Source organism: Phacochoerus africanus, chromosome 2 (assembly GCF_016906955.1).
Source record: "Phacochoerus africanus isolate WHEZ1 chromosome 2, ROS_Pafr_v1, whole genome shotgun sequence".
Lineage (NCBI taxonomy): Eukaryota > Metazoa > Chordata > Mammalia > Artiodactyla > Suidae > Phacochoerus > Phacochoerus africanus.
The window spans coordinates 20875332-20890481 of NC_062545.1; the positions used below are offsets into that span (position 1 = coordinate 20875332).

Consider the following 15150-nt stretch of genomic DNA (forward strand, 5'->3'; position numbering starts at 1 on the left):
TCCAAGCAAACTCAGAGTTCTGGTCACCTTATGTTGTTTCTTAAGCTCTCAGCAGCATCCTCTATGTCTGACCAGTCCCCACCTTTTTGGAGCTCTCCTTTCCCTGCTTCAATAACACCACATTGCTTTTCCTTCTCATTCAAAAGCATCTGTTGACATGTAAGTAATGAAGCTCCTCAAAATTAAGTCCTGGGCCCTTTTTTTCTTCTATGTACTTTGCCTGGGTAGTTCCATCCATCTCCACTGGGTTTAAAGTACCATCTACATCCTGCAGGCATTTACCTTTATATTTCTGGTCCCAAACTCCAAATTCCTATGTCCTACTTCCTTAACCTCTCTACTTCATTGTCTCACAGGCATATCAAACTTGTTAAACCCTTCATTTCTTCCCCCTCTTCAGGCTTCCCATTTCAGTAAATGGCTCCTCCAAGCACTTAATTTCTCCAGCTAAAAACCAGAGGGCCAGACTTGGTTTCTCTTCTTCTTTCATCTCCTACATTTAAAAAAAAAAATTATTACAGTTGATTTACAATGTTCTGTCAATTTCTGCTGTACAGCAAGGTAACCCAGGTACACATATATATACATTCTGTTTTTCACATTATCCTCCATCACGTTCCATCACAATTAATCAGATACGGTTCCTTGGGCTATATAGCAGAATCTCATTGTTTATCCATTCCATATGCAACAGCTTGCATCTACGAACCCCAAATTCCCAGGCCCTTCCAGTCCCTCCCTCTTGGCAATCACAACTTCATCTCCTACATTTAATATGTATAAGCAACTCCTACCTCCAAATTTATCTCATATCCATCCAGACCTTTCCAGCTCCATGCAACCACTTGCCCTTCAGGACACCAGCCAGGTGACTGGTGTTTTTACTTTCCCATTACTGCAGATGCCTACCTTCACCATCCACTTCTCACACAGCAGCCAGAATGATGCTTGGAAAATGTAATCACATCATAAGACTTCCCTGCTTAAAAGATGTCACTGCTTTCCCAATGCTCTTAAGATACAATTTCAAATTCTTAACATAGTTTACAAAAACTCTGTGACAGCAAGAAACAGTGAAGTGAGAGAGAGAGAGAGAGAGGAGAGAGAGAGAGAGAGAGAGAGAGAGTGTATAGGGTTAGATTTCAATTGGGTTAATCAGGGACGTTTTCTCTGAAAAAGTTCCACTGAAATTGAGGAAAGACGGGAAGCTCACTGTGCAAATAGTGGGTGGAAGAATGTTTCACAGACAGCAACCCACATACACAAGAATCTTAGGGAAGGAGAGGAAGAGGCCACCATGACTGACTGCAGTGTAGTGGCCTGAAATGAGCTGGAGTGTGGGCTGAGCCTTGTAAACTACGAGAAGAGATGAGGTCTTTAATTAGTATGAGGGTTAGAATGGAAAGAAAACACACCCCAAAGACATCTTGGAGGAAGAATTCAAATGGACCAGGTAAATGATATGTAGGAGTTAAAAAAAAATAAGTGAATCTAATAGGAGAGAAATGGTGCCAAAGACAAAGAAAGGAAAATGAGTTAAATTCTGGACCTAAAATACTGAAACTGGAAAGCCAAAATAATCCTGAAGATCTTTTTGTACCAAATCTCAATATTCTGAGGATATCTGAGAACTAGGAAAGTTAGTGACCAGCCAAAGGTAGGCACTAGGATCTATGAGGTGGGAGATGGAAGGCATTATCTAAATGCGAGTGTTCAGAAGGTATTCATTCAAACACAACAGGAGACTTTCAACTGAGAAATTAATATAAAGAGAAACTCGGAAATTATTTGATGACCACCTAATGTTCTAAGCCCATGTTTGCAGAAAGAACAAGAAAGGCAGTAAAACTATTAATGGTCATTGAAAAGTAGAGGATGGCAAGATATGTTAAAGAATAGATGGTTACAACGTGACTTTTTTTTTTTTTTTTAGGGCCACACCTGAGGCATACGGAAGTTCCCAGGCTGGGGGATGAATCCGAGCTGTAGATGCCGGCCTACGCCACAGCCACAGCAACAGCAACGTGGGATTCGAGCCTCGTCTGTGACCTACACCACAGCTCACAACAAAGCTGGATTCCCGACCCAGACCCACTGAGCACTGAGCATTGCCGGGGCTCGAACCCACTTCCTCATGGATACTAGTCAGATTCATTTCCACTGTGCCACAACAGGAGCTCCACAACTTGACCACATTTTATTTCTTCAATTAATTTGATTCCAACTCTAAGACATTAAGGAAAGTATGCAAATGAAGAGGTTAATGTTAGTACATAGGCTCTTAATCAAATAGCGAAAGGCTTCTGCAATTCCTATCATACCACTGTGAGCCCTAAACAGAAATGCAAACTTTACCTATGCATCATGAAATGAAAATGAAATCTCCCTCCTTTTTAAAGAATAGCTTTAACTATAAGGAGTAAAGTACCCCATCTTTTTAACCAAAGGAATCCCAATCTGATGACAAATGATTCTAAAAACCAAAGGCAAACTCAGAAGATTATCTGAGCCACTTAAACGGGAGCATCATTGATGCAGAATAATAACTACCACAGACAAATGCTTCTCAGCAAATTTTCAGTCAATTATGCAATATTAGATTTTCAAAACTACTAAAAAGAGCCCTAGGTTGTCCTGCCTTCTTTTCCTTAATAAGTTTTTTTTTCTTTTTCTGTAAATCAAGCCATTTTTTGAAATGGAGGAAATAAAAGTGGTACATACTACTCAAGGAACCCCTGAAATAATAAGTCCTCTGACCCATGGAGAAGAAAATAAAAATGCTATGCCAATTCAAGACCACTATCATTATATGAGAATTAACTAACATTAAAAAAAATTGTTGAATAAAAATGAATAATGCCAAAAATGAGAAGGAAAAATCATAATGATAGCTCCTGCTTATTAAGTGCTTAATATCATTTTAGATACTTTGAATTTATATTGTCTTTATAAAATGGGTGGTTTTATCCAGATTTTACAAATAAAACTAGGTTGAGAGGGTAAGTAACAAACCCCAAACAAGCAGTTAACGAGGATGAAATTTAGGCTTCAAAGCCCATGCTTTCTGCCTTGCCAAAAATGTAGTTCTTATCACTTTGAAATCTATGTGTAATCGCTTTGTTGCTAAAACATTAGACTAAATGACTTCTAAGGTCTCATCCAACTCCTTTTTTCTTTTTTTTTTTTCTTTCAGGGGAGGGGGGTTAGGGCCACACCTGAGGCATTTGCAGGTTCCCAGGTTAGGGAACCAATGGGAGCTGTAGCTGCCAGCCTACATCACAGCCACAGCAACAGGATCCTTAACCCACTGAGCAAGGCCAGCCATCAAACCTGCACCCTCAGGTTTGCTAGTCAGATTCGTTAACTGCTGAGCCACGAGGGGACCTCCTCAACCAACTCTTAAGATTCTCTCATTTTATGAATTACAAGGACTGGTTAGCCTAAAACGGACTGGATTGATTCAAGGCAGGATAATCTTAAGAAAAAAATTTTCAGGACTTTATTTATATCTCCTGAAAACAAACAAACAAACAAACAAACAAAAAACCTCATGTATATCCTGATGAATAAAACAATTCTAAGACCTTAAATGAAAAACTCATCAAGTAACATCTTACCAAGTATCCTTCCTAAACGAAAGGGATAATAAAGTTTATATGTTGCCTTGTGAGAGCTTAAGGATACAAATCCATGTTTCATGGCCACAAAAAAAGAAAGAAAATTACTACTTAGAACAGAACTAAGGTGACATGAGAAAAAGCATGTGTCAGCACACGACAACACTGATAAAAGATGATGACCAGATGATGGAAAAACAGATTCTTAAGCATGTTATGCAATGATGATCTGAACCCTGGACTCTAACTCCAGCCTTACTCTATGAAATAATACATTTTTCTTCTTAGTAAAATCAGTGAAGTTACGGTTTTCCATTACATGTATGGGACATGTAACAACATGCTAACTGATAAGCTGAACTTCTATTTTTTATTTATTTTTTTGTCTTTTTTAGGGCCGCACCCACAGCATATGGAGGTTACCAGGCTAGGGACTGAATAAGAGCTGTAGTCACTGGCCTACACCACCGTCACAGCAATACCAGATCCAAGCCACATCTGCGACCTACACCACAGCTCATGGCATCGCCAGATCCTTAACCCACTGAGTGAAGCCTGGGATCGAACCTGTGTCCTCATGGAGGCTAGTCAGATTCATTTCCTCTGAGCCACAGTGGGAACTCTCTAAACTGAACTTCCGATGCTGAGAAACCAAGACGTTTTTAGTTAAGGAAAATATCCTCTGAAAATGTTTTTATCAAGTGCCTTCGAGAAGACAACTATGGCAAGTCAAACATATTACTAAAAATTTACCTGTACCTGTATGTTAATTTCTCCTTCTTCACATTCTTTCTTATATTTTCTTGGCAGTGTCTCTACCTCACGGATGGCATCAATAGTGACTTGCTGAGGTAGCACCTCAAACAAAGATGTTAAATACATAATAATGGACTTCTTGTCAGGAAGCTGAACAGCAACATCTAAAAGTGGAAGAAAATAAAAACCAGCTTAAATTAGCTGTCCTAAATATGTGAATTGCTCAATGTTAGATATAACAGTCCCTAGTACTCATAAAAAAAAATACTAGTATATAATCCTTGCAATGCCACAGCTCAGTAAACTTCTATTTTGTATAATATATGAGACAAAGGTAAAGATGATTACCTACTTATTTTTGTTCAATATCCCACTTCTTAAAAATCTGTCCTATAAGCTCCCCCAAAATGCTCAAAGATAAATTATCATTTAAGATAATGTCACAGGAGTTCCCATTCATGGCACAGCGGAAACAAATCCGACTAGGAGCCATGAGGACACAGGTTCAATCCCTGACATCGATCAGGGGTTAAGGATCCGGTGTTGCCATGAGCTGTGGTGTAGGCCGCAGACACGGCTCGTATCTGGCGTTGCTGGAGCTGTGGCACAGCTCCAATTAGACCCCTAGCCTTGGAACCTCCATATGCCGTGGGTGCGGCAAGAAAAGAAAATAATGTCATAGATTTCATTCATGTTATGAAAATAAGTCTAGAATTCTATGCTGCAATATCATTTTTCCATCATGTACATGAAGTTCAACCAAAAACACATTTTAATGAAATAAATCAAGTACTAAATTGTTTAATAATTATATTTTCCTAAACTTTAAATCTTGGGCTGGTATTGACTAACTATGCTTCAATGATGTAATTAAATTTCCTCATGAAGAATCCTAGAAACTGTTAAGTACAAAAGCATTCATAACTTGCTTGCAATAAAATGGCTTCCTCCACATTTCAAAAGGAAAAAAACTAAATTCTCACAATTCTTTCTAAATAGGAGGAACAAAGAAAAACTGCGTTTCAAGTATTCAAAATTGTAAGGCAAAATCAAAGTTGAAATTAAACACTGAACAATACCTTCGGGATCTAACAGCTTTTCAATTCCCAGATAAGTCTGAGCCTTGCTGAACGCATGTTCAAGTCTCTCAAGTGGGGACATTTTGACGACTCTGTCCCAGCTGAAGAGATCAGGTCTGAAATCAGCAGGCAAATAAAATTCCATGAAAATGGAATATGTGGAAACCAAGATGTTATTGTTATAACCTCGTACATTTGTTTTAGATTTTTTTAAATTTGTAAATATGAACTTAAAGGTTTATCTTTTATATCCCAAAGCCTTATCAACTATATAACGTTTTAAAGTAATATTATAAATATGAAAACAACAGGTAAAACATTCTACGGTTTGGTTAAATATGCCTGCTAAAATTCTGGAGTGGCCACAAAATGACGAGAAATGGTATAAGAGTTCCTGAAGAGTGAAAGAAAAAAAGAGAGAGGAGGAACCTAAGACAATAAAGAAAACAAGATACAGAAAATATAAGAAAAATGAGAAGCTCAAAATAAGTGGTGAAAGTGAACTTAAATACATCAATTTTCACAATAATGTTAATAGGCTAAGTTCTTCAATTAAAAGACCTAGAGATTATCGTACTAAGTGAAGTTGATCAGTGAAAGAGAAACGTGACATCACTTACATGTGGAATCTAAAAAAAGGATACAAATGGACTTATCTGCAGAACAGAAACATACTCAAAGACTTTGAAAACAAACTCATGGCTACCAAAGGGAACAGGCTTAGAGGGGACGGACTAGGGGTTTGGGATTGGCATATGCGCACTGCGGTTTATGGAATGACTGGTCAGTGGGGATGTGCTGTATAGCACAGGGAACCGTATCTAGTATTCTGTGATAATTTATGTGGGAAAAGAATATGAAAAAGTATGGCTGCATGTACATGAATGAGTCACTCTGTTGTACAGCAGAAATTATCACAACGCTGTACATCAACTATAGTTTAATAAAGCTTTAAAAAATGAAAAAAAAAAAGACCAAGACTAGCAGAATAGAAAATCCAGCTCTAATATCATCAGCGGAAACTCCTGAAAATTTCCTTCCACCTCTTTCCATACAGCTCTCGTCTTGTATTTCCAAATTGATTTTTTTTTTAATCCCACAAATTGACATTATTGTTGCTCAGACTTACTCTAAAGTTGAGCATTTTCTTTCTGCTCTATCTGTTCCTGCATCTTGGACCCGGCCATCTTCTGGGAATTTTCCTCTTACCCCCACCCCCAGTTCCCTCTCTGACTTCGTTTCCTATTCCTCTTCTTACTCACACCACTACACCCAGTAGCCTTCTGCATGCCAGGCACCTCCTCCTCTCTTGCCTGATATATTTTTCTTCAGCACATTTACCACTTCTATATGCTATACAGCTCACATTTTCATTTTTACAAAATGTGTGCCTCTTTCTATTTGAACATAAATTCCAAGAGGGAGGATTGAGATTTTTGCTTGCTTTGTTCTCTGCTCTGCATCCTACACCCAGCACATCCACACCATACCTCACATACACCACACACACACACACACACATATACACACACACATACATACATACACATATATCACATACACCAGACATACTCGTTCAAATCAATTAAATAATAGATGGGAAAATTTTTAGCTAAAATTTAAATTTTCTGTTAACATCTCCTAACCAACTAGAAACAGAGGGCAACCTCCTTAAACTGATAAAAGAGAAGGGGAAGATTGGGGCGGGGTGGGGGGGTTGTTAACTGAATAAAAAGTATACCCGAAAAAGCTATAGCAAATAAGTCTTACGGCCAAATATTAAAACCACTCCCTTTGTTATCAAGAGCAAAACATTCTATTCACTATCACCAATTCAAATTAATATTGTACTGAAGGGCAAGACACAAATGAAGGGAAAGAGAAGAGAAGGGGAGGAGAGAGGAGGGGAGGGAAGAGGAGCGGAGGAGAGGGAGAAAAACTATTATAATTTGTTAAATAAAAAACCTACAAGAACAAATTCAAAATTGGTAAAAATTTAACAGGTTTCCAGATGTAAGAAGCAGGAAAGTCAATTGCATTTTTATATATCAGCAAATCACATACAGGAAATTAAACTTGAGGCAATAAATAATTTTCAAAAGTGATAAAACACATAACAAATTCTGTCTGTCATGTTTAAATCCTTGATGCATCTGGAATTTACTTGGAGTGTGGTGGGGCAAGGATCTACTTCATTCATTTCCATTTAGTCCATACCACCTATTAATCTGCAAATCAGCTCAGCTGTAGATCAGGATGGAGCCATTTCTGATATCTTTATTCTGTTAGGCTGAACTATATGGAACTGCCATTCTTATATGTCAAAAACATATATGTTAAATATGGGCAATTTCATATGCTTCAGCCTATTATTACATTAGTGTATTTATTTATGTATAGTACTATATGGTCTCAATAACATTGTTTTGTTTTCTGTTTGGGACTGTTTTGTTTTCTGTTTGGCTCTTTTTGGTGCTTTGGTATTTTACTATATAATTGCAATCTGTTCTCAAGTTTCACGAAAAAAAAGATCATTTGCCTATTTTCGACTGATTGCATTGAATTTATAGCTTTCCTTTTGGTATGAGGCTGTAAACTAACACAATTCTTTGTGTACCTTACTGGTAGGGCTGAAAAAGTGGACTTGAACTATGTGATTTATGTTACCTGTTTTAACTTAGAAATATGTAGAAGGAACCATGGACTTTGCACTATGGCACTTAAGTCCTATGGAAATAAAGATATGATGAGTAGGTTTCTTCCAAGATAGCTCTTTTTTTTTATGTTTTGGTAGCGCAGATGCAGAAAGGAGAGAGGTGGTCACAGGAGGGGCTTTAAGGAGGAGGGAGAAAGGAGGGACAGAGAGGGGTACAAATTTGTACAAATCTTCACATCTAAGCAGAGTCGCATCGCACTTGTGTCGGTGGAGGACGGCATTAAAGGCAAGCCCGTCCGTCCAGCTGGTGGTGAAGTTGAGCACGTTGACCTGGCTGTATGGCCTCGTGGACTGACGCACCCAGCTCAGCAAGATCTTCTCGCTATTCGTCTGCTGCAGGTCCGACATGATATCCTTCATGACATCTTTCACCTGTTCCAAAGAAACCAAGCCTGCCTGTAACTTAAAACGGCTACTGGAACTAAATTCTCGAACAAGGAATATTACAATCATGAGCCACTATGGATCATTTCAACATCATTTGAATTCCTGGTTTTAATAATTACATACTATTGGAGTTGCCATCGTGGCTCAGTGGTTAACAAATCCAATTAGGAACCATGAGGTTATGGGTTCGATCCCTGGCCTCACCCAGTGGATTAAGAATCCGGCGTTGCCGTGAACTGTGGTGTAGGTTGCAGACGTGGCTTGGATCTGGCATTGCTGTGGCTCTGCCAAAGGCCGGCAGCTACAGCTCCAATTCGACCCCTAGCCTGGGAACCTACATATGTCGTGGATGCAGTCCTAGAAAAAGGCAAAAAGACAAAAAAAAAAAGTTACATACTACTGTATGTATGTAATGTTATATATGTATGTTAGTGCAGAAGATAATTATCATATGCATAAAAATATTAGCATTATAAATATGAATCTATATTACATTTTATAGTATATTAACATAGTTATATAATTCCTTGTTTTAAGAAAACTGATTTGTTTTTACAAAATACACACTGAAGTATGTCATCAAAAAGAGAGAGAGAAAACATAGAAATACAGACAACTGGTAACATCTGGAGAACCCTGACTGAAAGATATCCAGGAATTCTTTGAGCTATTTTTGCAAATTTTGTATAAGTCTGAAATTTTTAAAATTTAATATTTAGAAAAACAGATGTTTTTCTACGCCAGGAAAGTAGAGCAGCTCGTCAAGCTCTTTCATTCCAAATCATTATAAGTTGAATTGTGTCCCTTCCCCAAATTTATATGTTGAAGTCCTAACTCCCAGTGCCTCATAATATAAATGTATTTAGAAATAAGATCTTGGCAATTCCCGTCATAGTGCAGCGGAAATAGATCTGACGAGGAACATGAGGTTGTGGGTTCAATCCTTGGCCTCGTTCAGTGGGTTAAGGATCAGGTGTTGCCATGAGCTGTGGTGTACGTCGCAGATGCGGCTCATATCTGATGTTGATGTGGCTGTGGTGTAGGCCAGCAGCTGTAGCTCCAATTCGACCCCTAGCCTGGGAACCTCCATATGCCACAGGTGTGGCCCTTACAAGCAAAAAAAAAAAAAAGTGACTGGAAATTTCCCCACCTGCCAGTGCAAAATGATGCTCCAAAGTAATCCTAAAGTCAGTTTGTGATTTCCATCTACAATGTCAGTTCCTCCTATGTTCACTAAATCCACCTAGGAAAATGGAAATGTAACTTTTAGGACAATTGTTTTACAGAATCTCACATTTTTTATTTTAGCACATTTGGACAGCAATATAAATAAATGCTAAGAAAAAATTCACTTTAGACAATCAGATAAAGGTAAATCACAAAAAGGTATTACTTATCCAATAGATCAATAAAGTAATCACAAATAGCACAACTATTCATTCACAGAAAAAGTTCAATACTTCTCATAAGAGAAAGGTTCCCAAAAGTCCATGGATGCCAATGCTCAGGGCAGGTGGCTGGTTTCATAACAAATCATCCTGATAGCATCAAATACCCCCAAAGTCACGCTTCACACTTACATTGTTCTGATGTAAAACCTGCAGCACTCTGTTGACATTATTTAAGGCATGCACCCTTGTGGAACCACGTTCCTTTGGCTGAAAAACAAAACGCAAAATCAAATGAGTGAGACACGTGGGATAGACCATGATGGAAGATAATATAAGAAAAGGTGCTGTACAGCAGAAATTGGCACAACATTGTAAATCAACTATACTTTAGTAAAAAAAAAAAAAAAAATCAAGCAAGACAGAAAGTCCCTCCATGTTGCCGTCTAACATTGACTCTGAGGTACATATGAACGGCAGCTCAGCACACAGAGCTCTTCTGTGCCAAGAGTGTTCAAGCTGGGTTCTCAAGCCACTATGGAGGCTGAGGTCGATGAATGCAAATTTCCCCACCAAGGACATCTTAAGAGAGTTAGCTTCTTAGCTTGCCTGAACACTGGAATCTCCTAGGGAGCTTCCAGAAATACCAGTGCCTGTATCCAACCCCACCCTCAAAGACTGTAACTTAATGAGTCTGGAATGTCAGCTGGGTTTGGAATTTGTAAAAGATTTCCTTGGTGATTCTAATATGCCAACAAGTTTAGGAACCAATGCTCTACCAGGGACAAAACTTCTTTGATCTCAACTGGGGTGGACGCAGAAAGATTTAGAAGTTGTGTCACCTCCACCCTGCACTGGAGACAGCAGGATTCAGAGGTGCAATCCCAGGTTCCAGGTAGCATTACGAGGCCCACTGGGAAGACTGGAATTGCCACCCAGGGAAAGGTGATCTGGGAGGCTACTTTTCTGCCTCACTGGCCGGGGAATTTTATCTGAAAAAGGAATCAGCCTCTTCAGTAGGTGCCTATTCACCATCTGGAAGGCAAACAGTAGCAGGTAACACTCCACGCTTTGGCAAGAAAGAAATTTATCTTCAGAAGTGCATATCTTTATACCTTGTATAGGAATTCTACCTCTAGTGTTGAAGTCTGTACCCGTAAAATGCATCCTCTACATTAGCAGAGCTTTTTTATGAGTACTGAACACCTTACACATAGTAATAGAGTTAGATTTGATGATGCAACAAACATGAATACTGAAAATGTGAATAAAAACAAATGCCAGCAGTTTTTTTAAAAAATATTTTTTAGGAGTTCCCGTCGTGGCACAGTGGTTAACGAATCTTGACTAGAAGCCATGAGGGTGGGGGTTTGATCCCTGGCCTCACTCAGCGGGTTAAGGATCCGGCGTTGCTGTGAGCTGTGGTGTAGGTTGCAGACGCGGCTCGGATCCCGCATTGCTGTGGCTCTGGCGTAGGCCGGCGGCTGCAGCTCCAAATGGACCCCTAGCCTGGGAACCTCCATATGCCGTGGGAGCGGCCGCAGAAAAGGCAGAAAGACAAAAAAATAAAATAAAATAAAAAATAAATAAAATAAAATAAAAAATATTTTACTATTTTTAAAATAACATTTAAATGTATTTGTCTCTACTTTCTACTGTTCAAATCATCATGCCCTCTTCACATATCCACACTTCTTTGTAAGTCTCTACTGTCTGAGAGCAATAAACACATAAAGTCTATTTTTTTTTTTTCCGCTTTTGAGGGCCGCACCCGTGGCATATGGAGGTTCCCAGGCTAAGGGTCCAATAGAAGCTACAGCTGTCGGCCTATGCCACAGCCACAGCAACGCCAGATGCGAGCCTCGACTGCGACCTACACCACAGCTCAGGGCAACACCGGATCCTTAACCCACTGAGTGAGGCCAGGGATTGAAGCTGCAACCTCACGGTTCCCAGTCGGGATTTGTTTCCGCTGCGCCACAACAGGAACTCCAAAAGTCATTTTTCTTGATAAAAAATAGAGCCCTTAATAAAGCCTAACTATCATTCTATCAGAAAATTCATTAAAACCCTTTTTCAAAATCTTCCTTATTTCAGCCTTTACATTGGAACAACCCCCAGGGGGTCTTCAAGTGTCAGTAATGATGAAAGATACTCTGAGAGCCTGGTTCTCAAAGATGACGTCTCTCACCAGTGAGGTTCCTGTGAGGCCTTCTAGAAGATCCAGTAGCTTCCTTCCATCTTTGAGGTCTGTGAACATATCACTGATGGGTGGTTTTCCACTCTATAAAAGAAAAAGTACAGTTTCAACAGCAGAAATTCTACACATATTTGGCAAATAAGTGGTTTAATTTTTCCCAGCTAAAAGTCTGGAGTTCCCACTGTGGTGCAATGGGATTGGGCGTCTCTGCAGTTCTGGGATGCAGGTTCAATCCCTGGCCCAGCCCAGCGGGTTAAGGATCCGGTGTTGCCGCAGCTTCACCTTAGGTCGAGACTGTGATTCAGATCTGACCCCTGGCCCAGGAACTCCATATACCAGAAAAGAAAACGCCATATACCACAAAACTCCATATACCAGAAAAGAAAAGTCTGGATGATCACAGACAATTCAGATGTGCCTTGTTTGGAAAGAAGTACAAAAACAAAGAACTTTGAAATCTATAATAAATGTTTTCTGCTGACAGACATAAATTTCATTATTTCTTACAAAGGGAGCAAATAAATTTGTGGTGAATGCCTATATGCCTTGCCTGTGATACATCCAGTTGACCACTGAATAACATGGGTTTGAACTGTAGAGGTCCCTTATAGGTGGGTTTTTTTCAGTAGTAAATACTAAAGTATTATATGATCTGCGGTTGGTTGAATCCGCTGTTGTGGAACTTGGATAGGAGGGGGCTGATTAAATTATTTGTGGATGTTCAGTTCTGCAAAGTCAGCACCCCTAATGCCACACCTTGGTCAGGGTCCAGGGTATTCCTGAGGAAGATGTATTAAAAATACAAATGAGCATATAGCACTTGGGTGCAGAGACAAAAGAAAAGTGCTTATTTCAGTTCCACACTTTACATTCACGGTGTAACCATGGCTTTCAGTATTTCCATTTTGGAAGCAGCTCATGTCATCATCAATTTCAGCTCTCCAATTGTAGCTCTCAGGTGCAGGTCTGTATGTCTAGCTATTAATTTCTGAATGATTAGGACACATTTGGCTCTGTGTCTAAACGCAGTACCAGTCCTGTATTTTGAAAGATGAAACCTACAGGATTTCTAAACTCTTGTTTCCGACTAATAAATAGTGTCAACTTCCCCTGATAAACATATTCTAGTGTCTGATGTCAGAAAACCGTATCCCGGAGTCCCCGTCGTGGCGCAGTGGTTAACGAATCCGGCTAGGAACCATGAGGTTGCGGGTTCGGTCCCTGCCCTTGCTCAGTGGGTTAGGGATCCGGCATTGCCGTGAGCTGTGGTGTAGGTTGCAGACGCGGCTCGGATCCCCCGTTGCTGTGGCTCTGGCGTAGGCCGGTGGCTGCAGCTCTGATTGGACCCCTGGCCTGGGAACCTCCATATGCCGCAGGAGCGGCCCAAGAAATAACAAAAAGACAAAAAAAAAAAAAAAAGAAAGAAAAAGAAAACCCTATCCCTTTGCAGGCAGACTGCCTGTCTGTGTGCGATGTCATGGTTGTATGCAAAAGACAACGGCTGCACAGAAAACCAGGATGCCTCAGTTTTTATGTTTGACCATTACCTAACTGGTGAACCTAAGACAGTTACTTAATCTTCTTCTAAATCACAGATTATTATAAAGATCAAATAAATGATATTATGTGAAAATGTCAGACAGCAATAAAGCACAGTGAATAAAAACGTACCATTACGTTAAATCAAAGTATTTCCGTCTAATATGAAATCTCCAGAGACTAATAGCTTTAGCTCCGGCCAATAATATATGTTATAATAAAAATTATTGTATCTTCTCTACTCCTCACTTTTAAAAAAACATAGATAAAGTCATACAAAGCAAAATGTTAGGAATATTATTCTGAACTTGAAATAGATGAGGGGGAAGGAAGCCATTCTGAAGTTTCCTAAAACTTTGCATTTTCCCTTTTTTCCTCTCCTCCTGATTTCTTACATTTTTTAATTCTGTGTAATTAGAATCAACTAATGGTTTCTATCAGGCGGCTTTTCCATAGTTCATATATTCTAAATGAGGGGAAGTATGGTAAAGTCTCCACCAGAGAATCAGTAAAGAATATACTATGACTTATTTGTATCTGAAACAAATATTTTCTATTTCCAGCTGCCATTGTGTGAGTAGTGCTGATGTCAGAAACACATAAATTATCTCCATTAGTCACCATAATAAACAGATTTATGTGACGGAGGAGCCATGATCCAGAGTCAACATTTCAGAAGGCTCAGCAGGGAAGGTTCTTGCACATTAAAGACGCTCTGCCGTTCCCTGGTGGTTAAAGATCCGGCATTGTCACTCAGCAGCTCAGGTCACGGCTGTGGTGTGTGTTTGATCCCTGGCCCAGGAACTTCCAGATGCCATGGGTGTGGCCAAAAAAAATACACTAAAAAATAAAAACTAAAAAAGCCTTCCTACCTGCTCTTAGTGAAAGCAAATGGCAGAAATGGCCCTAGTCATCTGCTACCTCTTACCTTTCTTCTCTCGAGACCCACCCTTCAGCAAATTAGCCACCAAATAACCAGATTCCCTTTCTGGAAGAGGTGAACAATGCTGGTCTTAGAACAAAGAGACAAAAATGTTGGTAAAGTTCATGGGAAAAACAAACAGGGACCTCTGGGCACACAAAGGACCTCAGGAATTACTGCCTAATGTTAATAATGTCTGGGAAACATTTACCCCTTCTCAAATCCACTCTCTCCATTTCCCAAAAAGGAACAAAATCACACACACCCGTCTAAAATAAATATAAACACTAGTCTATATTACAAATAATTATGAATGCCCATCAATGACCTCATTGTAGACAAGCCTCTGACTGGCCACGTAACTTTGGAAAAGTTACCTGGCTTTTCAGCATCCATTGGTTCATCTGTTAAAAACTAAGGTGACAGATGTTCAATAAATGGTTGATATTACCATTCATATCATAAGCCTAACTTCAATATCTCCTACTGTCATAAAAGTGCCATAAAATTTCAACAATAGCTGAAAGAATGGATGAAATAAGTAAG

General features: G+C 39.4%; 1 protein-coding gene across 10 annotated transcripts in view; it reads right to left on the reverse strand.

The window, feature by feature from the left end:
• Positions 1-15150, reverse strand: part of UTRN (utrophin) — a 537684-nt gene that overhangs the window by 390873 nt on the left and 131661 nt on the right. For 7 of the 10 annotated variants that reach the window (XM_047770005.1, XM_047770006.1, XM_047770004.1 and 4 more), the window contains exons 3-8: positions 12135-12227; positions 10136-10213; positions 9706-9798; positions 8368-8540; positions 5453-5568; positions 4371-4537 (exon numbers count right to left, since the gene is read on the reverse strand). In XM_047770005.1, the coding sequence (XP_047625961.1) occupies positions 4371-4537; positions 5453-5568; positions 8368-8540; positions 9706-9798; positions 10136-10213; positions 12135-12227 (720 nt within the window). Of the gene's footprint in view, positions 1-4370; positions 4538-5452; positions 5569-8344; positions 8541-9705; positions 9799-10135; positions 10214-12134; positions 12228-15150 lie in introns of those variants that run through there. The other 3 variants (XM_047770002.1, XM_047770001.1, XM_047770009.1) reach the window with 2 other exon arrangements.